Source organism: Apodemus sylvaticus, chromosome 17, assembly GCF_947179515.1.
Source record: "Apodemus sylvaticus chromosome 17, mApoSyl1.1, whole genome shotgun sequence".
In the NCBI taxonomy this organism is placed as follows: Eukaryota; Metazoa; Chordata; class Mammalia; order Rodentia; family Muridae; genus Apodemus; species Apodemus sylvaticus.
The window spans coordinates 61,996,282-62,020,935 of NC_067488.1; the positions used below are offsets into that span (position 1 = coordinate 61,996,282).

Here is a 24,654-nt window from a genome sequence, read left to right on the forward strand (position 1 = left end):
AGAGGACTGGAGCTGGGCGGGCCATTAACGTGAGGCTCACACCCGGGACCACAGAACTGGCCAGGTGAGCTGGTGAGCAGCGTGCTTGCCACACAGTGCAGATGCCAGCCTCTGGATCCCCAGGAGGCAGGCAAAGCCAGGCAGGCATGGCAGCTACGCAGAGAGAGGCAGAAGCCCTGGAGTCAGCTAGTCGAGCCGTAACTGATTAAGTCCCTCAGTTCACCAAGGGATACTACTGCAATAAAGAGTGACTAAAGAAGACACTTAACGTCAACTTTAGGTCTGTGTATCATACAACAGATACAACAGTCCCATCTGGCTTAAACCAGGAAAAAAATGGGAAAAGCGGGAGATGGGAACTTCTCAGGAAGCTGAGAGAACTTTAAGGGCAGTAATGAATTTCAGCTATATTGTCTAGCTGCAAATATACAACATGTGTATACCACACACATGCATACACATGCAAAAAAACAAAGATTCTACATTGCAAACATCAGGACACAAAGTACCAGTGTACATTAACAGTTTAAACAGCGTCCTGCTTATGAAGCAGTGAGAGATACAAAGAACCAAACAGAACTCTTACTGTTTTAGTTTTTAAATGCTACTACAATGTAGCAGATTGGAACTACACAATCATAATAGCAAGAACAAGATGCCAGCCATGAAAATAAACAATCATGGCCTTTATTATACATAGGTTCTCTTTAGGTTCTCATGTAATAACCATGAGGCCACAGGTATGGCTCTGTAAGGAACAATCTGGAAAGTGACTGTGAGCCACATGACTAAGGACCTAAAATTTATACTCTGTGCCCTAAGTTATTGAACAGGGGAAACCAAGGCGATGTCTGCTACAGAGACAGAAAAACTACGAAGAAAACTCTACATGAGGAAATGTATTTTAGAAACAGGTAAATGTTACAGAGTCGTCTGTGTCAGCAAGCTCCTGTGGAGCAACACTGAGGAATGACATCGTCAGAGACACGTCCCATCTGGCTTAAACCAGGAAAAAAATGGGAAAAGCGGGAGATGGGAACTTCTCAGGAAGCTGAGAGAACTTTAAGGGCAGTAATGAATTTCAGCTATATTGTCTAGTTTTAAAGTCAGAGTGTTAAATTATTTCCACTTTCTTTTGCAATACTAAATTCAAAATTCTACAAAGTTCAAAAAATGCAGTCAGTGAGAAGTCAACCACTTCTCAGCAGATAACCTCACAGCACCATCTTCTGGCCTGGCACCACCACACAGTCTGGCAAGCAGAAGAGCAGTCCTGTGGATGCGCTGCTTTCACTTAAGAACGCTTTATGGCCCACGAAATGTAACCACCCAGAATGTAAGAGCAAATGAAACAGTGTCCACTGTTCAGCAGGAGCTTATGCCAAGTGTGCTGGTGACTCCTGGTGTCAACTTGACTTCACCTGAAATTAACTGCTACCCAAGCAAATAACACCTGGGGGGTGGAGGGCTTATTTAAACCACTTGAAGTGGGAAGACCCATCAGTTTCTATCTGGTCCACACCTGCTGGCAGCCTATAAAAAGGACATGGAGAAGGAAGCTTGTCCTCACTCTTGATGGCGAGTCCATCCTTCCCAGGCATTACAGCCTACCTCCTGAGGAGTCCAACATGAAGAGCAGCTGACACTTCTTCCCGGAGCACGAAACTACTACTAGATTCTTAGACTTTCTGTTGGTAGGTAGCCATTGTTGGACTATCAGAAGTACATCCTATAAGTCACTCTAATAATGCCTGTATGTATATTGTATGTTTATATATATATAAACACACACACATATATATATATGTGTGTGTGTGTATATATATGTGTACACATGTGTTCCACATATATTGTGTATATTTAATGAAACCATTCATTCTATCTATGTGTTCCTCTAGAGAACCCTGCAGTGCATTAATGATGGTCAGGCTGGCACACAATAGTGACAACGGCAAGCCGCACTCTGCCCATACTGAGGACACCAGCACAACAAGAAGGCACACAGCTTTCACCCCAGTACTCGGGAGGCAGAGGCAGGCAGAGAGCTGCCTGGTATACACAGAAATTCAGAACAGCCAGGAGCTCAAACAAACAAACAAAAGCAAAACAAACAAAAACCACAGGGAAAAAAGGAAAAAAAAAAAAGGAAAATTTCTACATGGCATGAAGATATGAAGATTTAAACAGATATATAGAAGGGACAAATAATGTAAATTCTTATCTGCTAGAACTCACTGAAAAATATTTGAAAAACAAATACAACTACAAAATACAGATAGATTCCTTAATTCCCCTGAGTTTAATTATTCCTAGCTAGAAATAAAGACATAAGCATTGGAGGGAAAGCCTGTGGTGTTTTTCCAGAAATCCATGTTTTTACTTAACTTCATCTAATATTTATTTTAAAATTTGACTACTAGGTGTCATGCTATAAACTGGACTTTGCAGGGTCGTCTGTTTGCTTAGTTAAATTGTGTATTATGTGTATTGCCTGAGTAATGTTATATGTGCTGTGTTCATGCAGTTAACTGTGGCAGTGCTGGGGTTGGGGAGAGGCTTGGGAATGCCCTCAACTGGAGTTATGCAGTTGTGAGCCTCCAAGTCTGAGTGCAGGGAACCAAACTCAGGTCTTCTGCAAGAGGCTATCAGCAACTGTCTAAGGCACTAAGCCCTCATAGAAAGGCCTAAAGCACAGGCATGTTCTGTCATAATGTACAGATAAAGAAAACCCTGAGATAGTCAAAATTCACCCCACTCACTGAGCTCCTAAAGAAACAAAGTTAGAGCCAGATTGACAGGCTGCAGAATCTATATTGATAACCCAAAACCTGCCCCGAATGTTACTTTAGATTCATGCTCTCTATGCTATAAAATGATGACAGCTTCCTGCATTGACCATTTAGAGATGGCAGTAGCTACTTGGTACACTGTTATTTTACTTCACTGTGAGAAATACCATCTGATGAGACCTACTTGAATTGACCCCTACAAAACACGATGAACACACTTTTTTCCAATTATCCTAAATAGAAAAATTAGAAATAATTTAGCATATATGAGATGGGGCGGTGAGCTAACATCTCGCCTATGGGCCTCTGGCTGGCACAGAGACCCTGCCCCTGCTTCCTGAGTACTGGGATTAAAGATGTGGCCCACCACATCTTAGATACACACATGTACACACAGGACATGGTTATTTTTCTTTTGTTTTGCTTACAAGTAGGTGTATTTACCATGTGAGTCCCTGGCACTCTTAGAGACCAGAAAAGGTATAAGATCACCTGGAATTTAGTTACAGCTGTGAGCTGCCTGCCATAGATGCTGGAGACTGAACTTGGGTCCTGTGAGAACAGTAGGTACCATTAGCGACTGAGCCATCTCTCCAGGCCCATAGCTATGAGTGTTTTAAAGATGTATTTCATTTTTATTTATGTGCATGTGTGTTTGTGCCTGCAGAAGCCAGAAGGACCTCAGATCCCCTGGAGCGAAGCAGAGGCAGCAGTGAGCTGCTAATATGGATGCTAAAATCTCATTACTGTCCATTGTAAAAGGGCTTAGCCACCGAACACCTCTCCAGTTCTACTCCAATTTAGGTTTTCAGAAAATCAAATGTGTTTGGGAGAAAGGAGAGCTCAGCAGAGCGCCCGCCCGCCCGCCCTCCCTCCCTGCCGACCTTGAAGTACTTTCTCCTCATGCGGGTCATGTTCATCAGCATCACGCCAGAGTTCACGCCCGTCCTCCCGTAGTACGGGTGCCGGGCAAAGCGGTTGTACCACCCGATTCTGGGCTCCTCGTGCTCTGGGGCCATCGCAGCAATTTGTGTGGAATTAAATTTCTTTAGTAATGACCAAATATCATCGACAGGTCGTAAAAACAGGATATCAGTGTCAACATACAGCAGTGAGTCAACTTCTTTCAGTATTAACTATGAGGAGAGAGTTGAATAATTAGTTACAAATATATTTAATAAAGGAGAGTAACAGAAATTATACAGAAGTGATACACCAATTTAAAAACTTTTAAGGCAATTTTTCTGAAATTTGTCATTTTTTGAAAAATTCATAGATACTTTGCTATTTTTTCATCAATTTTTTAAAAAACTAGAAAAACAAGCCCTAATGAGTTCCAGGACAGCCAGGGCTACACAGAGAAACCCTGTCTCGGAAAAAACCAAACCAAACCAAACCAAACCAAACCAAACCAAACAAAAAAACCTCAGCACTTGCAGTGAGAATAAAAAAAAAAAATGACCACAGGTCAGGAGGAAACTGCCTTCTTGCTACATTCTACACTTAACTAACTTCCGGTGGGTTCAGCCGTGGAGCCCTAACTCCTGTGAGCACAGGCACCCAAAAGCGAGGGCCTCCCAGACCATCTGCAACCTCCACGTGGCACTCTGCTATTCAGTGCCCTCTGCTAAGCGCAAGACAGACTGGAGCCCAGGGTAGTCATTCTGCACTCCTAGTTCCCTCGCCCTCCACCCCTCCCCCTACACTCATCATCAACAAATCAAAACCACACACTTAGGAAGAACAAGACTTTTATTTTAAAACTAAGACTGACTCTGTAGTACTTTTTAAATCTTCAGAGTGCCTTCAACGGAGATTTTTTTCAAAGATAAGTTTTCAGTTTTCCTTACAAACTTTAAGACACCTGCAAATTTAAATTTGTTTTTCGTCCTGGTATATTTATATAGCTCAGTGATTAGGTTTTAAAGCAGCTGGAGTGTCTGACCTTTTGATATCTGAAACATGACATCATCCACAAAGTCCACACACTAGAGGACCATGCAATCAAGTTACCAAAAATAAAAGAGTCAGTCCCATAATGCTCTACACGAGCGTGTATACCTTCATAAGGAAGGGCTGGTGCGGTTTCGCCCTGTGTGCAGCAGCTGACTGCTCACACATTTGAGTCACACACAATGAGAGCAAGACGACTCTTGTTCTGCTACTCTGCCAACTTACCATTCCTGCAACAAAGCTGAGCCTCGGGCTGACTGAGCAGCTTCGATGGAACCCCTTCCTCTCGCTGCTACAGGCTAGTTTAGGAGCATCCGGATATGGGAAATCACTGTGGTGCTGGCTGAGCCTGAATGCCCAAGGCCCCTAACTCAGAGACCACAGTTAAAAAGACGGTGAGCTGGGCTGTGCCACCCACCAACAAAAAAGGGGTGAAAATTGTTTTTAGGTGTTGGTTATTGGTTTTCTCACTTTGTTTCTTAAGAGTCTGGTGAAGAGACCTAGGGCCCCCCTTTAAGAGTCTAGGGGGCCTGTATGATGGCTAATCTCAGCTGTCAACTTGACCACATCTGGAATCAGCTAAAACACAAGGGGCTGGGCACACTTTGGGGGTGGGGGTTGGGGAGCATGTTCTTAACTGGATCACCTGAGGCTGAAAGACTCACCTTAAATCTAAGCCACACTTTCTGATGGGAGCCTACCTAAAAGGTAGACATAAACTGAAGCTTTGGGTTTTGCCTGCTTGTGTTTACTCTTGCTGACAAGTTCATCTATACTGCTGCTGAGGGATGCATTACTTTACTGGAATAAAAACTACTTCTTTGGGATTCTAATGCAAACTGAAGACCAGCTGAAACATTCAGCCTTCTTAACTGAACAACTACTAGATTCTTGGCCTTTCTATCAAAAGACAGCCACTGTTAGAATGGCTTACAGCCATTCTAATAAATACCCTTTTAATATACATAGATTCATGCTATCTATTCTGTTCCTCTAGAGAATTCAGACTAACACACCTGGTGTTTCAATAGATAGCTCAGGCTTCCTTGGCCTCCCAAGGACGACCTGATCACAGAACTGAGTATTAAAATTACGCCTAGCCCAAGATTTGTTTTTCTATCAATATTCTGCTTCTATGCCATAACACACCATAGATTAACATTCTTAGAAGACTAAGAAGACAACTGTTTATAGTTTCACACTTAAATCCAGGCCTGTTGGTATGGGCCCTATAACTCTAATTATTTAGGAGGCTGATGTAAAAGAATATTGAATTCAGCTAGGGCAATTTGGGGAAACTGTCTCAAAAGTAACAGGAAGGCTACAAGGTCAGCTCAGTGGCAGACGGGTTGTTCCCCAGTGCGACTAAAGAAGTTATGCTTTGATTTGATTAATGTATGTATTTTATGTTCCAAGTTCAACACCAACATACAGAAGTGCGTAGACACTCCCAGGGTTCCTTGGGTACAAGGCACATCAGTGCTTTCTTTTACATCAAAGAAAGGCAAGCTTAGCAAGAATTTATCATTAGGGGAGAAAAGTATCAATTTACTTAAACCTTGTTAAAAAGATAAAGTAACAGTGACATATAAAGATAACTAAAGGCTTGAGGTATATTCTTAGCTCTGGCTGCCCTGTATCTTTCTATGCAGACCCTGCCTGCCTGTGCTGGGATGGAAGGCTGACCCCGCCACACCCAGCACACGCATGCCAACCTTGAGTGTTTGCCTAGCCATAAGCTAACATGGCATTAGAATGAATAAACCACAAGAATGAGCATCGAGGCTTAGAAAAACAACTGTGGATTTTAAATTTTAAGTCCACTCTAGTCAAACTTATGGTATCTAAACTGGGGGTTGTTACCCAAAATCATCACCAAAGAGCTCTCATAAGCACATGGCTCCTCTCTGCTCTCTCCTGCCCTGCAGCTGCAGAGAAGATTCAGGCATCACTTAGGAAAGGGAAAGTGACTTCAACAGCAATGTTGTCAGGGATGCAGCAGTCTGACTTCCCTGGCTGTGTGTGCAGCCAACGGCCTGCAGACCTGAGACCTGACCACTATTCGTTTCCTCAGGTAAAGCAACTCACAGAAACTGTTCAGGGTCAGCTCCACCATGGTACCAATCCAAAGCCCAGGCTCAGTTTTCACTCTGACTTGTGCTATGGAAATTTTTTCTCATGTCTGACATTGTCTGTTTACTTAATGAGGCTTATATGTAATTATTCATAAACTCTTCTGTGGTGGTTTAAATAGGTGTAGCTCCCATAGGCTTATAGATTTGAATGCTTGGTTACCAGGGAGTGACACTCTTAGGAGGTGTGGCCTTGTTGGAATAGGTGTGTCAGTGGAGATAGCTGTAAGGTTTCCAAAGTTCAAGGCTAGTCCAGGGGCTTTTTCCTCCTGCTGCCAGTGAATCTAGATGCAGAATTCTCATCTGCTCTCCAGCACCAAGTCTGCCTGTGTGCCACCAAGCTTCCCACCCTGCTGAGAATGCACTTAGCTCTAACCCTATAAGCCAGCCCCAATTACATGTTTACCACTCTAAGATTTGCTATGCTAATGGTGTCTCTTTACAGCAATAGAAATCCTAAGGAACACATGTTCTGTGTAAAATTAAGTTTCAAATTTAAAAAAGAGAAAGAAACGAAACACTGGGGAGGAGAGCGACTCACTGGCAAGAACAGCCTCTGGGAAGCACAGGGCTTAAAGAGCTTCTTCCACTCCACGGCACTGTCGCTTGGGAAGGTGATAGGGTACAGGCTGTAGTTAAATCTCTGTAGAAAGGACCAGCTGTCCAGCTAAAATCATAGGAAGGAATTAACGTTAAAAACATAAGCCAAGTTAGATTTGTTTTACTTTGAACCTTCTCTGTAACATCATAAACCAATAGCTACAAAAATAACTAAAACTTAAAACCACATTTATGTTATACAGTTGAAAGATTATTTTCCATCACTTCCTTCATTTTCATTTCAAATCTAAGAATCACAATGACATACGACAAACACTTTTCCATCAAGATCTAAGGCACCGTGGACTTTTTAAGTCAGTGTTCAGACCAATGAAATTGGTCAGTCTAGAGAACGAAGAATGAGAATCTGAGTTCAGACCCCCAGGACAGCCCTCAGGAGGAGATAAGGAAACAACTACGCCTTTGCAGTAGTCGGCCTGTCCAAAGCAGTGAGGTCCAGGCTATCCCAGAAATCTTATCTCAAAAGAGAGAAGGCTGAGGGCATACAGGTGCTTCTTACTAAGCCCAACAACCCAAATTTGACCTCCCTTAATTTCACCCATATGAATTTTCTCAATTCTAAGCAAATTAAATTCAGGAAAATTAACTTATTGCCATAGTATATATGATAAAATATTTATATTAACTGTCAGAGTAATACAACACTAGCTGAGTCCACTAGTCCACTATACTGGCATTCCTGATACATTATTTATTTATTTATTTTGGGTTTTTGGATTTTGGATTTTTCGAGACAGGGTTTCTCTGTATTGCCCTGGCTGACCTTAAGCTCACTCTGTAGACCAGGCTGACCTCGAACTCAGAAATCCGCCTGCCTCTGCCTGCCTCCCAGAGTGCTGGGATTACAGGCGTGCGCCACCACCGCCCGGCATACACTATTCTTATAAATACATATCCAGTGCCAATTTTTAAAAGCCATTAAGGACCCAATTTAAAAGAAAATCTATAGTGAATACTGCTCTTTAGTGTTCCAAACTCACTCAAAACCCTGCCTCGGTCCAGACTCAGTTAAACATAATTTATCATTGTTGCTTCCCAAAGGGTTTATGTTACTGCAGCTGTGCAAACTGAGGAATGGCCCCTCCAGAGGCAAGCCTCGACCTGAGGCTCCTGACTCAGCCTGTGATGAAATGGAATGAGGATCACTTGCCAATAGCACGCGCTAGCTTTAGAATTTCTGGGTCAAATAACCAAAGAGCCCACAGAATGCCCAGGGGAGGTGGGGATAGCCGACAGCAGGCTAATTAAGTGTCTCTTCGGTTAAGGCTGTGGTCAGAAACTGCTCACCTTCAGTGAACACTGTTCAGCAGGCGCACTTTCCCACATGGCTCAAGAATGCTTTTGTTGTGACACCCTGCTTAGCGTCCCTGCTAATTATTTTAAAGAATAGCAATTTCATTTTCCCTTTCAATTTACAAATTGTTTAAAGATCTTTGTAATACTAACTTCAAAATGAAATCTTTGACATTTTTCATTTAATACTGGAATATTTTGCAATTTGGTCCACAACTATCTGATATTCTTTCATCAAAATCAAAGCCAAACATTTCACTTAAAAATACAGTATAAAAAAAGAAATACAGTATAAAGCTGGGCCTGGAACTCAGACCTGTGCAATGCCAGCACTCAAGAAACCTCCGCTCTTTCTTCTCCTGCATTGGATACAACATGGCTGCGATGATTGGCGCTTGAATGGCTGCTGCCTTGAACCATGAGTCCTCTCCTGAGCATGGCCTGGCTCCAACCACAACCACAGGAGCCACTCTGCACAGAGCTCTCTGCTGCTTCCACCTCTCTTCTCAGTCCAGACACCTTGGACGGAGGAACTAAATAAACTCTTCATTCTTGGCAGGACTGAGGCGGCCCATTCTGGTTCACCACCCAGTCTTCCTGTCCACTGTCCCTGGGCTCCTAGAAAGGACTAAGTGAGAACACTGCCGAAGGACAGCTGGAGCCGAGCAGACTCCGGGTCAGTCAGCTCTGCCGTGCTCACTGAGTGCCAGGTACTTACTCTGTTTCTAAAGCTGTTGTGCAGTTGGTCTTCAGCAAAAATGTGGACGTGCAGTGGCTTGATGCTGAAAATCAGAGCTGACTTCAACATAGTCACAGTTTCCTCCAGCCTCTCGCCACAGGCGACAACGGCAAGGTGCATGTCCTCACTGGGCCTCGTTTTCAGATTATACCTAGCAACACAGAGAAGCATTTCCAACAGCTCAGCATGTACTCACTACTAAACGGCATTTTACTGTGTTTAAAGTCAGAAGCTTACAACTTTTTAAAATGCAAGAGAAATTTCAAGCTACAAGATATTACAGCTAGCCCAGTCACCCTGTCAGGCACGTCTACACGTCCTCCACAGCGAGCCCTCCTCGAGACCACCCTCCTGAGACCATCGCTCCCTTCATCGCTGCACTAGTGTCAAGACAGGAGGCCCGCCGTTCAGACACCTAAACTCTGTTGGGGTTTTTCTGTTGTTGTTTTTTTAATTAAAACTTCTGATTCCATTTAAAACCCCTCCACATGCCTTCTTCAACTTGCAATCGGACCACTATAAATCAAGTAGTCTACAACTCCATCCATAAATATTTCAATATTTCATGTTAAGCCATGCCGATTACAAGAAACATGCTCATGTAACTTTGTTCACTTGCACACATTCATCTGCATTCGCCAAATACTCACCAAGATGTGCCAACAGTTCTGAAAGGACCTTACACATCAATGTCTTTTGGGAAGGAAGGGTCTCCTCAGTCCCCCTTCTTGACTAGGCAGGAACTTTAGTCTAACAGAGCAGTGGGTTCAGGCTGGGGCCCTTCCCTTCCCTTCCTCTGGTGCGGGCTCCGCACACTGCTCTAGTAAAGGCCCTGGACAGAAGTGGTGCCTTCTCCCCGTTGTCCCTTTAATACCAAGCCCTCATATCTGCTAAGTCCTTCATTTCTAATATGGAAACCACATGGGTGCCACTTATGCTGTGACAAGGACACATGAATTAGTTCATCTCAGAACAGTAGAAGCCATAGTCACAGAGAAGGCCATCAAGGTACATAATTCTACTGAATTCTCCATCATCTTCCTGTTAACTACTTCTCACAGTGTTTTGTTGTTGTTGTTGCTTTTTTTAAGTCTTCACTAAAACATCAACCTGCAGCTGGGAAGATGGCTCCGTGGCTGAGCACACCTGTTGCCCTTGCAGAGTGGTGGAGGCTGGAGCTGCCAATCTCCCTTCCTTGCCCTCTCAGGTACTTAGGAGGAGAGGCTTATGTCACCAACCAAGATAAGAGTTTCCCTATTAGTATTGTTTAACAGACCATCCAAGGTTTCTGTTTTCCTACATGGTCTCCACTGTCACTGTCCACAAGGTGGCTCACAACCATCTGTAACTCCAATGTCCAGGATCTGATACCCTGTTCTGATTTCTTTGAGTACCACACCACACATCTGGTGTACAGACATATATGCAGGCAAAACACTCAAACACATAAACTAAATCTAAATAAAAGAAAAATTAAACCATCACCTCAGGCAAGGTGCTGTAAGCCTATAGTTTCAGCACTTGGAAAGCAAAGGAAAGAGGATCCAGTTTCGGCTCCAGGACAAGACTGTCTCAGGAAAAGCAAAATCAGAATCTCCAATATGTTCAGTTGTGTAACTGGTCTACATGTAGAGTACATCCCAAAGCCAGGAGTCAGGAGCAGCTATTAACTGACCCCTAACAGTCACATGTCACTCTGCACAGAAACCTGAGAGTGTCAAGAAATGCTATACACATATACACATACATATATATATGCACATACATATATATATGTATGTGTGTATGTATATAGCATTTCTATGTATGTATGTACATATATGTATATGTATGTGTATGTGTATACACACACACACACACACCTTAGGAGAAAAGATAATGTTCCTCATGAACAGAAAGAGAAATCTACCCAAAAGCAGCCTCCAGGAGCAGCCACACTTACAATGTCTGGACTCGGTAGGTAGAGCAGATGGCCAGGAGGCCAGGGTCACTCTCAGGTAGATGCAAGTCTGAGATCTGAGATCTGTGAGCCACAAAACCCTGTCTCAAAGACAACATGTTACTAAGGATGACTCAGCTGTGGGTGTCATACACTCTGGCAGCATCATGCAGACTCCAGCATGCAAGCAGACAAGATGAAACATGGACTGAAGTCTCTACCCCTCAGCACCAAGAAGAGAAACAACTGTAGAAGAATTAAAAGAAATCTGCTGTAAGCTTCTACACTGCAGGAATTCATAGCTAAAGTTTTCTAAGCATTCAGAGGGAAGCAGTCATTCTGGTAATTCTGGCCCAAATGAATGGTAGGATCTTCATCATGCTCTTAAAATGTGTTTTATCTTAATTCAAATCCCTGCAGAGATAAATGCTACCCAAAAAAGAACTTTAAAATAAAATCTATTTCCATATAACAAGAGGAAATCTCTAGATAAATTCAAAGAACACCAGCGGGCTCTCATAATCCAGTAAAGCATACTGTAAGCGGGAGACACAGCCCAGCACAGCACAGCACAGTGCTGGCTGCCTGTGGGTACAAGGACAGCTCACAGCACAGCGGGAAGTGGGAGCTATATACACAGTCCTGGAGCCCAGCAGGGTCCTGCAGACCACTCACAAAGAGAGGCAGCAGCCTGGTCACCCAGAGAGGAGCCCTGAACTACAAAGGTGTTAAATTTTGCTGCAGACAACAGATCCAGCTCCCTTGGCAGGCTTCCTACCCAGGCATCCCTCAAGTACCTCTAGGAAGCTCTCCAACTCACTGTGTCCTAAGCTACTCACTGGAAGTAGTAATGGTTTGTTTTGATTGCAATGAATAGGGAAGGCAGGCAGTCTCAAGGAGGAAAAACTGTCTAGGTTAGGTTGGCCTGTGGGCACACCCTGTAAGATACTTTCTTAACTGCATTTATTGATCTGAGAAGAAGACTCACCCTAAATATTGGTATCAGCAATTCACAGAGTCCTGGGCTCAGTAACGAAGTAAAATCAAGCCCACCACTAGTACACACAAATTAATTCATTGCCCTCTGTTCCTGAGTGTAGGTGTAACAGCTTTAGGTCATCCTGACTTCCCACAGGGACGGACTGTAGCCTGGAATCTGGAAGCCTCCTCTCTATTGTTTGTGTAGGGTATCATAGCAAGAGGAAATGACACTAAGACAGAAGAGCCTCTGAAGGTGTGAGGAGTGAACTCACTTAGGCGGTTCCTTCCCACCCCTAACTCAGGGCCAAAGCCCCTCTAAGGGCCTAAACAATGCAAGCAGCCGTGTCTTTTCTTACCCGAGCAGTGTGTGACAGGCGGGTGCACGCATGTAAATTCTCTCATTCCCAATGACCTCCAGTACCGGAGGAACCCAGGGCACACACAAGAAAGGAAGCGCTGGGATGCACCTCAGTCATAAGCTCATGCCCAGCTTGCTCTGGTTCAGTATCCAATGCCACCAACAAAACCCAAGAAGTATGACACTTGTGGATAGCGGAACAGAGTTAAAAACATGAGCGCACTAAGTAAAGGGAAACTCTTCAAAATCTGCAACTAACAAATACAACATGAGAGAATCATCACAAAAAATAAAATAAAGGAAGAGAATGTATTACCCACATACTTCAAAACAGACAAGAGAGACAGTTACAGAGCAGACAGAGTTCGTAACCATGTGATACAACTTAACCATCAATGTTCAGCTTGTGAGATGGATGTGTGGCCTCTGCTAACGAGACACCTCAGCAGTAAGCTTATGGCGGACGCTGGCTGACTCCTAGTGTCAGCATGCAGCAATACCATCTACTCATGAGGACTCAGGCAAACCCAAACTAAGGGGAATTCTGCAACACAAAATAAGTACCACGTCACAAATGATGAGGGCCAGCGGAATGGCTCAGTGGGTAAAAATGTTTGAAGGCAAACCTGACAACCCGACTTCCATCCCTGGAACCCCCACAGTGGAAGGAGAGAACCTTATTCTTCTCCTGTGGAAGCAGTGAACAAGGTAGGAGGTGACAAGCACCAGCCGAGACAACCTCTGACCTCTACACCACAGCACAGTAGATGCGCCTGCATGCAGAATCACATAACACACACATCCCACAGGTACACAATTAAAGCACAGGGAGAAGCACATGGCATCTGTCTTCACACTGTGTTTGCTACAGGGTCACTGGATGTGAGGGAGGTTCAGTTCTACAAAAGCAAGTGAGCTGAAGAGCTGGAGAGATGGCTCCGCACTGAGGGGCACTTGCTCACTCTTCCAGATGAGCAGAGTTCTGTTCTCATCGCCCCTATTAGATAGCTCAAAACTACCCGTAACTCCACTTCTAAAGCCTCTGTGAGCACCAGTTAAACACACACACACACACACACACACAAACATTTAAGGTATTTTTCGGAACAGTGGCACACCACAAACTGATTTACATTTTTGTACATATGTGGTATAAACAGACACAATATTACAAGCATAAAATGTAAAAGAGGAGAATGACTTAAAATCTCTTATTTAGAAGTCATAAGGTGGTAGTGGGACCTTTAATCCCAGCACTCAGGAGGCAGAGGCAGGCAGATCTGGTTGAGTCCGGGCTGGTCTACAGAGTTCGTTCTAGGACATCCACAGCTACACAGAAAAAAAAAAAAACCCTGTCTCATAAATATAAACAAACAAAAAGAGCCTAATGTAGTGGTACACACCTACTTCAGCTACTTGGAAGACGGAAACATGATTACTTGCATCAACAAGTCAAATATCAGCCTGGGACGACACAGAGAAATCTGTCTGTCTGTCTGTCTGTCTGTCTGTCTGTCTGTCTGTCTCTCTCTCTCTCTCTCTCTTTCTCTCTCTCTCTCTCTCACACACTAGTTGTAATGTCTAGTGGAAGCCTTTTATCATCTTGTCTACATAAATTGTCAACTTGATACAGCTGAAGAGTCATCTGACAACAGAACTGCCTAGATCAGAAAGGCATGTGGGCATGTCTGTGAGACAGTCTTGATGACCAGTGTGGGAGGGCCCAGCCCAGGGTGGGAGGGGCCGTCCAGAAGTCGGAAGGCCTTGGCTCTCTAAGGGGAGCTGAGCTAGCATGCAAAGAAACCAGCGAGCAGCACTCCTCAAGGTTCCTGCCTTGAGTTCCTCCCGATGTCCTTCAGGAATGGACTGTGTGACCTGGAAGTATAAACCAAATAAACCCTTTCCTCCCAAGCTGCATTTAGTCAGAATATTTTATCAAACTAGAACATACCTACGGATCAATTTATCAGTAAAGCTCAATCATAAATTCCTCTAAAATTTATAGTGTATCTTAATAACATTTGGAAAAAATAGAGCATTTACACATAATATTAAAATCAATAATAACTAAAAGATGAAATAAAGGAAGAGAAAACCCAACCAGAAAATAAATTTAGTTATATGATGCTAAAATACAGGAAAAGAAAGATTGTTTTATACAGTGAAAGGTTTGATCAGCTACTATCTAATCTTATCTACTCTGAGCTACTAATTAAATATTAAGGGCCTACCTAAAAGCCGCTTCCCAAAAGCAGTTCATTCCACAAACATCAGAGGGCAGCATCCAATAGGGATTCCAGAAACACAGAGAGAACTCTTTACACCTGACAGTGAGAAGAAACAACAGTCCTGGGTGAGCATTTAGATTAGGAACTACCAAGGAATTTACTGAATAACACAATAACTTTATGTTCAGTTTCACGGCAAAAAAATTGAAAATCCAATTACTATAGAAAAATTGAAACTTTCTGGAAAACCAATGTCTTTTTAGGGCACAATATTTTAAATAAAACCACTAGGTGAGAATATCTTATGAGTGGAAATGTTTTCTGGTCAGGAACTCTCTGGAAACATTAAGATCTCCTCCCCTCTGATAAAGACACTGATATATCTGATCTTTTTCTTCTTAGACTAAGCATACTATCTTAGAAAATTCATTTTGCCAACATCTTCTGTTTACAACAAAAATAAAATGTCACAAATGCACATATAATGGGAGAAAAGAATCATTAAACATATTCAAATTAATTGACTGAGACTACTCCTATGGTGTTTCAAACTGGAAACAAGACACCGTGCAGACAGCCCGTCACTCCGACGTCCCTGCTTCATTGTACTGCAAGTGCTGCGATGAGGATACTGCAGCTTTCTCTTAAGGCCAGAGAAAAAGTGGCTCATGCAGCAAAAATGGTTTTCCCTGCTACTTCCTCCCACTGCAGCCGTCTGACACTGACCACCCTTAATGACAGTCAGGGAAGTCATGACCTAGGACATGTCAACTTAGCAGTGTGGAACTTTGTCTTCTCCGTGGACTCAATTAGAAGTCACTACTCTAATATCAAAAGATCTGTAAAATATCAGTCTTGTAAAACTCTTTGGCCTGATGTCCCACAAACTTCCAAGATCTACGATCTAAGTCAAGAGCCCTCAGCCTGATGTCATATTAGCATCTCTAGGACAGACACACGCCAGACTAGTGACGAAATAAGACTCTGGACCAGAGTCTGACTGGTGATTTTTTAAATACTGCCTAGGAAACTCTGAACCTGCTGCATAAACAACCACAGCACGGGAATGTAAATCACTAGGAAGTTACACTGCTACACAAGGTTTTCCTGACAGATACATCAAAGCCCGCAAAGTTATATATCTTAATTCCAAAAAGAAGTTAGTCAGGAAAGTAAATGTATACCTAATAATAATGCTTGTCTCTTGATTAGAAACTGCATTTCTTACAGGCAGCCAAACTCAGTGGTCCCCTAATAACTAATAACATATATTTCAAATTGTCAAATTCAAGTGCCTGAAGATCCATTTAATAAGCCTCACAAACTTTTCAGATAATGACTTTATCAGTGTTATTTTAACAGTTTATTTACAATCAAAACCTAGCATGTACCTTTGTTCTTGACCAGGGATGAGGGTGGAGGTAGAAGAGGTGGGAGTAGGGGACTGGAACTAACCAGATTATTCCATTTCTCCTGTCAAACTGCACAACAGGGTAACAACAGAAATGAAAATAGAAATCTCAAATTTTCAGTAGAAAAATTTGTAAACTTGGGTGTAACAATACCATTTCCTGTTGCAGCTCTCACTTGCTGTTTTATACAACAAGTTATTTGTGGATTGTTTCCTAAATCTGTCTGGTCCTATGGTCACTTATTCGACATACAGATACAGGGTCCTATCCTCTACCTCATTAATCAAGCATCAACAGAATAACTGAAAACCTAACCAAGGTCAACCCTGAATGAGAAACAGTGTAGCAAGTGTATCAAGCAATAGTTCATATGGGACTCAGAAGCAGACACCCAAGCCTGTAATTCTGTAACTCCAGAGGCTGAGTCAAGAACTTTCCCTCATAGGCCCACAGAATTTTTCATCCAAAGTACTGCCACTGGCTGTCGACTATGCAGAGGTGTATTAACTGTTGTGCCCATTCATCCCTTCAAAAGCCTAAAGAGTTTAATCTTAAAAAACTTTGAAATACACAAAGGTCCCTGGATTTTGCTGGTGTCAAAGTTGAGAAAGTTAAGGATGTCTATAGATTCTATGGCACTTCCACCAAGAGGCAGGTGGACTACTTCTTGCCTCATCCAAATCTAGGTGCATTCTCACTGTTTTAACAAATGCACTGCCCTTATTTTTAAAGCATGGCAACTTTGAAGTCCTGTTTCTTGGACCTTTGAGCCCAAGGATACACACTTTAAGACACCTAAGGAGAAATAACATGAACCGGCACAAGAAGACAGCAGTTGAAGCAGAAGGCAGCCAGTTCTGTGACAAGCTGACCTACTGGGTACTCGCCCAGTCAGCTTCTGGGCCAACTTCCTCCTGTCAACACCAAGTTCTGCTTTCTCTTCCTGTTTATTCAATACATTATCAACTCAATGATCAAAAACATTGGCAAACTCCAGTGAGTAAAAGGCCCAGATCACAGTGTCCAGTGAGGAACTAGAAAATATCATCTTTGATATTGCAATGTGGGATACCCACCCAACGGTCGGGTTCCACAAGTCTCCAACAGCACTGGCTTGTACCCCTACTCCTCTAAGCTACGGAGGAAATCCTGGCTGGACCTTGTCATCTTCTGAAACTGACCCCCTACAATGTGGTCCACCCTCCTCCTCCTCCTGTCAGGTAATCACTTAGGTCACACAGGCTCCCTCAGACTCATTTCCCTCCGTCTTTAGTACAGTGCTTACCTTCTTTCCTACATCCTCAACCCCTCCGCTGTCCTGTGTGACACCACCTCCTAGTGACAGCTCGCTAAATCCAAGGCTTGGATGAGAACAAAGCAGTGACATGAGTGTGCTGACTCTAGGGACTAACTGTAGTTAGTCTGGCTGTAGCTGGGTCCTCGGAGGAGTGCAGCACCGCAGCATCCACCTGCACTGGATTCAAGACCACTTTGTCATCCAGCCCTGCTCCCTCCTTAACCAGACGCTTCTAGCACACTGTTAATGCTCATCGGCATTCGTCGCACACCCTGACTTTGTGGATGGTGTGATGCCACTCACTTCCACTGACCCTCCTCCCTCTAAAGGGAGCCTGTATTGCATTATTCCCTGACTTTGGCCTTGAGCACGGTACGCAAGTGCTCTACAGCTGACTCCCATCCCTACCCTCTCATTCAACCTCTGTACAAGACTGAGAACATTCACTGTAAGGAGAGCTTCTTTAGCCTGGGTTTCAGGAAGAGATGTTCAATGCAGAGACATAGCCAGAGTCTTGTAACGCTTAAGAAATTGCTATGGTTTACTGTTACTTTATAAACTACTGAAAAGCTTGGAATTGTTACAAAAGCAAGAAGAGTAAAATAAGCCATAATTCTCTTTTAAGGCATTAATGTAGGGACTAGCAAAACGGCTCTGCAGGTAAAGCAGCTTGAAGCTCATTGTGCCGATCTGAGAGCAGTCTATGGAACCCCCTGGTGAAAGGAAAGAGCAGACTGTGGCAGGCTGTCCTCCAGCCTCCAGTCACTAGAGCACACACATGCACACACAAACTACGCTTAAAGAAAAAGTTACTAGTTTAAGCCGCACAAGCCCATAACGTCCACTCCTAAACACACGAGAATACTAAGATTAGCTATGTTTATAGGAAAGATCTCTACAGCCAGGTAGTGTTGAGTGACAGGGAGGAGGAGATCACCTCAGGCCAGAGAGTGAGTGTGAGGCTAGCCTTAGCTACAGGAGACCCTGCCCCAGAACAACCAGAGAAGCAAAGGCAAAGGACGGTTCACAGCACCACTATTCCTAAGAGTCAAGGAGCAGGAAACCACCCAGAGGCCTGTCGGCTGATAAATGAATGTGTTCGGTCTGCTCATTGAAATATTGCCAAGTGTAGTAATCCATGCTATGGATGAGCCCTAAAAGACAAGCTAAACGAAAGAGGCCAAGCTCAAAATCTACTCCTGAATGATTCATAACAGGAAATGTTCAGGATTAGCAAATCTACGACTACAACAGACTTGCAGGACCCAGGGCTGCAGGGCTAAGAAACTGAGAGATGCAGGACTCTCTGTGGGCACTCAGTAGACTCCAGTAAGAGCTCATACAGACGTATAAAACATGACAGTTTTAGGGTGAGTCTGGGTTTTAACGCCAGGTTGGAAAACACACACAACATAGACAAGATTTAAAATTTGCTATTGGGAGTTGAGGAGACTTCATTCAGTAAAGTGAGAAATGAGCAGGAGACTGGTTGGGATCCTCGGCACACAGGTAAAAAGCCAAACATGGCAGCACCCTGGGGCCCAGCGCTGCAGGTCTGTCTCCACCTGCAGGAAGGTCCAGCCAGGCCAGCTCCACGATCAGTGAGAACCTGTCTTCAGAAAAATGGTGATTGAGAGAAGATATCAAATGGCAACCTCTGGTCCACATATACATACACATTCATACACATACATGTATACATACATATATATGTAAGACACACACACATATACACACACAGCACATGTGCATACAAGTATATACACGAACATATACACACGCATATACTACATACACAGGAGAGATTTATTGGATATGTAAGAACACACTTAGAAAGAATATACACACCACCTACCATTATGAAAAACAAAACAAAAACAGAGGAGATGTAAAGATGATTTACCAGTTAAAGGCATTTGCTGCTCTTTCAGAGGACCAGTTTGATTCCCAGCATGCACACACCTCACGCAGCTCAAACTGTCAAACTCCAGCTCCAAGGGATCTGACATCCTCTTCTGACCTACACATACACATACACATTCACTTACACACACACACACACACACACACACACACACACACACAGCTAAATAAATATAAATCCAGAAAAAGAGAAAGTGAAGTGGAAACTTAAGGGTTCTTTGGAGAGTCGGTGTGTTGGATAGAAAGTTGGAGGCAGGTGATCTCCTTGAGTTCCAGGACAGCCAGGGCTAAAATCGAAACAACACGTCTGGCACCAGTTACTTGGGAGGCTGAAACAAGCGGATCTGAGTGTTGAAGGCTAGTGTGAGTGAGAACCAACCAAGGACGAAAGAGACATCACCGGCAGAGGCACTTCACAAGACTGCTCTCCTCAGTAGCCCCTCACAGGCTTGCAGCAGACTGAAATCCAAGACCAGATGTCTTCCGTGGGGATCTGAGGAGGCCCTGAGCAAACGTGTAAAGAGCAGATGAAGTCCTGAGAGAATGTGTCTCACTGACATGTCAAGGACCTAACCACAGGTCCAGGAGACTGGAAAAGCCTCTCCCTCTTAAGCCCTCCCTCCCCCTCCCCCATGAGGCTCAGGGGATGACAAAGCTCTCCTCTGGCCCCAGTGATTACTGACAGGGTAGACAAGGACAATTACTGACAGTGTAGCTGAGTAAGACTGACCAGTGTGTGCTAAAACCCCACTTTCCTCCTCCCTGAGGTTTATAGCCTGTGAATTCTCCACACTGCTCACCAACAGCTCTTTCCTTTGTGCTGAGGTACCACACCAGAGTGTAGGTGCCCACCAACACCACCCCAGCTTTTCTATAACCGTGTCTGTCCGTCTGTCTGTCCTTTCTTCATTCCCTCACTGCTCCATTCAGATTTCCAGGAGCAAGTCATGTAGGATACAACAGTCTTCTTTATTAAACTGAACAAGGTGTTTGTTCTTCGTTTCAAATGTCCATAATAACCACAAGACTTCTTTAAAACCTGTATACAGCAGAAGATTTGAGGCAAATCCACTGGGAGGACTGAGCTCAAGACTACAAGGCTCAGCTTTATACAAGCCAAGCCTGGCGCCTGCAACCACGCAGGAGAGCACAATTCATACATGCACTTAGAGATGAATGCCACCAAGTTACGATCTGCCTGGACAACCCACTGGAAACTGCTTTGTGTCTAGACCACTTCATTTCTAGCTCTAGAGATCGCTAATGTCGGGGGCACTCAGAAAGTGAGGGAAGGCAGTTACATAAGCAGATAGTCCTGACACTGCCTGGCCATTTCATGAAGGGACCACAAAGCACTCTCTTCCCCTGACAAAAAGTAAATCTAGATTACAGATACAAATTCTTTAATGTGTAAGAGGAAGAACTCTGGAAAAAAGCTATTCTATGCATAATAAAGATTAAGAACAATAAAGAAGGGGGCTGGAGAGATGGCTCAACCATTAAGAGCACCAACTGCTCTTCCAGAGGTCCTGAGTTCAATTCCCAGCAACCACATGGTGGCCCACAACCATCTGTAATGGGATCTGATGTCCTCTTCTAGTATGTCTGAAGAGAGCAATGGTGTATTCATATATATAAAAATAAATAAAATCTTTTAAAAAAATCAAAAGAACAATAAGGAAAAAAATAGCCAATCTGAAAACAAATATTTTATCATCCACTGCAAGATACACTTTCAAAACAAAAACTATGCAGGGAAAAGAATTTCAATAAAAATGAATATTAATACTTTAAGACTCTAAGCCAAAAGTACACTGTTTAGTGAACTGAGTATCTCAAAAAGCTCGTAATATTAATTACTAGCTTTTATTAAATATTATGGGTCAGGATTATGCTAAATATTCGGACTGTTTTTGTATATGCCTCCCTCACCAGAAAATTCGTAGGTTCCATGTGATGACTGGTGTCAGAGATGGATGGAGCCTTCGGAATGTGATTAGACCATAAGGATCAGTGCCCCAAGAATGAGATTACTAGAAACACCCAGCTGTAGACCTGCCTGGCTATGTGGGCACACTGCAAACAGGTGTGAGAAACAATGTATCGCTGTTGTTTCCAATCTGCACAGTCAGAAATTTTTCTATAGTAGCCCAAATAACACTCAACAAAGATGTGAATAGAAGCCACTATATTTTCCAACAAGCTAGGGTACAGGTGTGGCACTCTTGTTACAGGCCTCATTTAATGACACGGAGTAAGGGCCTTCCCTCCAGTATGCCTACCTCCTCCAGCGTTTACTGCCCCAGTTCCGTTCTCCTTCAAAATCAGAGCCAAGGAAGGGAAACAGTAGTGCTAAGGAATAGTGGTCAAATCTCTCTCTCAACTGTCAGTGGTTCTCCCTGTCTCTCTGCATCTTAGCAATAGCTCATGGTTAAAACACAGGTTACTGGCATTCTAGTTTACCAGGTTTCTTACTAGGTCCCAAAGAACAGATATTTTTCCCCAAAGTAAAAGGGGGGGGGGGTGGATGTTTACACCTGAAAATTAAAACAATCACCTATCAGCTAGCTTTACCAAGTACAACACTAAGCAATCTATGCAACTATGTCACTTCAGTCCTCACAAAAGTTCCATATCTAATGAGGAAGTCAACACACCCTTGTACAGAGCTAAGTAAAGTTGTTGACTCAAAAGCCGTCTCAGTCTTCCATCTTTAAATTCTCAGAATATCCTACCAATAGAGACTGGACTCAGCAAATATGAACTGGAGTTCTAGCCAGTCTGAAAAGGAGGAAGGGAAGTGACAACCATTTCAGAATGTCATCAAAATATCAAGTTGTTAGTACTAACTAGGCACAACTCTTGTCAATTACATTCCAGTGTAGGTAAACAGTACTAAAGAAATGACTACACAGAAAAGTGACCATGTAATCAAGGGCTCCAGCAAATGTAAGTAGAAAAGGGGGCAGGTTTGTCCGACTACTACTCTCTCTGGAGGGGTTGAACTCAGCATCTGACAAAGCAAGTCCTTTACCGCTGGGATACAAACTCAGCCCTTGGTCTGCTGAACCTGGGTCTCATTATGTAGCCCAGGCTGGCCTGGAACCCGCAATGAAAACAAGACAGGCACTGAATTTTCCATCCTTCTGCCTTACCTCCTGAATGCTAAGAATACAGGTGTAGGCCACCAAGCCTAGTTTGAAATAATCATTTCAAATAGGATATACTAGTTGAAAAGAGATTTCTCTCAAATACTGTTCTTACCATTTAAAAATGTTTTCCTAACTGGGTAAGGGGAAAAAACTTGAAATGTAAATAAATTAAAATAAATAAGTAAATAAATAAATAAATAAATGTTTTCCTTTATGGAGTTGGATTTTTTTCCCCCGCAAGTACTTCTTGTTATGTAATTCAGGGTTTCTCTGCAGAGCCCAGGCTATCCTGGACCAGACTGGACTCGAACTCAAGAGATCTGCCTATCTCTGCTTCCCAAGTGCTGAAATTGAAGGCGTGCATTACCACCGCCAGTCTTTTAAATGTGTAGCCCAGGTTGGCCATGAACTCATGATCCTCCTGCTTCCGCCCTCCTCAGCAAATCCTACTCCGGGTGTAGGATGTACACAAGGAAACCTGAGAATAACCCTGACCCAACACAACATTTCTCTGACTACAATCAAACCATAAACCAATAGCTCGCTTCTCCATGTTCACTTCTCTTTTACACCCGCTTCCCTCTGGAAAGGACCGTCAAATGTCAGATGCTACATAGACAATAGCTCAAAGTGGATGCTACTCTTTTTACAAATCCTCAGTCTTTCACTCTCCAATTAGCTGGTCTCAGAATTGCTCAAACACAGGTATTCACCAAGCAATGCGAATCGCTTAGACTGTAAACTGCCCAGTTTTCCATTTAAATTTCATAATTCTAACCATGGCAGTGACTTATGCAAATCCGCCAAATCATTATGCTGTGTTATAAATATCCACTTCTTTAAAAAAAAAAGTGATGTCTTCATTCCTCACTCCTATAGATATAAGCGTATTGAGTATCATTCATGTTTTCTGAACTTCCTTTACGTTTCCGAAAAAATCCCGAGTATTTTCAAAACACAAATTCACATCTCGCTTTATGCTAAAGAAGTATCTAGATTTCTTTAGCCACAGCTACTGATAAAATGCTAAGATTTAGGATGAACATTTAGGCGCCTGGGTGGAAGGGTTTCAACAAGGCGCTAGCCTGATTCTCAAATACCTCAGCTTCGACTCCATGGAAACAGGAGGGAATTCTACTGGTCGCAGTGCAATTAGGATTTGGTGGGACACCACTTACTTCCAATGATCCTTTCAGAAAGTTGCAAAGTGATTCAATTTCTAACTGGTCTAACACTGGGTCTGAAGCCAAACAGACAGCGCTCGGAGGTAGGAGCGGCGCGTCCGGCCCTCCCTGCCCTCCACGCCCCGCAAGGCAGCCCGTACCTGCCCGACTGGCCCGGGCCCGGGCCCGGGCCCGCGCTGCCCGCGCCTCTCCCGGTGCCGCGTCCGCCGTCCGCCAGCCAGGAAACCACCGCGGCCTGCGGCCTGCGGCCTCCAGCAGCTCCTTCCTCCAAGGACACTGCGAGCTGGCTGAAGGCGTACAACAGCGAGCAGAAGCCGCAGGCCAGGCACAGCCCTACGACCCGCAAGTAGCGCCGCATCCCGGCCCTTGCCGCCGCCACCGCCGCCGCCGCCGCCACCGCCGCGCCCGCCCGGGCGAAACTACGAAGAGCCTCAACGCGCAGCCGCAGCGTGACCAGCCCGGCTCCCGCCCCTCCCCGCCCCGCCCCTACGCCAGAATCCCCGCCAGGTCCCCACTCCGTCCTGTCCCGCCCAAGCCCAGCACCCCACACACCACGCCCCTAGCTCTGTAATGCCCCGCCCCGTATACAGACCCGCCCACATCCGGCGCCAGCCCCGCCTCTGTTTCAAACTCTGGCCCCTGCCTTGTATTGT

General features: G+C 44.0%; 1 protein-coding gene across 3 annotated transcripts in view; it reads right to left on the reverse strand.

The window, feature by feature from the left end:
- The window catches only part of Gxylt1 (glucoside xylosyltransferase 1), a 35,104-nt gene extending 10,708 nt beyond the window's left edge, over positions 1-24,396 (reverse strand). The window contains exons 1-5 of one of the 3 annotated variants that reach the window (XM_052160793.1): positions 24,142-24,396; positions 15,037-15,129; positions 9,507-9,678; positions 7,416-7,541; positions 3,674-3,925 (exon numbers count right to left, since the gene is read on the reverse strand). In XM_052160793.1, coding sequence (XP_052016753.1) covers positions 3,674-3,925; positions 7,416-7,541; positions 9,507-9,678; positions 15,037-15,129; positions 24,142-24,359 — 861 coding nt within the window. In that variant the 5' untranslated portion in view covers positions 24,360-24,396. Of the gene's footprint in view, positions 1-3,673; positions 3,926-7,415; positions 7,542-9,506; positions 9,679-11,469; positions 11,707-15,036; positions 15,130-24,141 lie in introns of those variants that run through there. The other 2 variants (XM_052160794.1, XM_052160795.1) reach the window with 2 other exon arrangements.
- Positions 24,397-24,654: the final 258 nt, after the last annotated feature.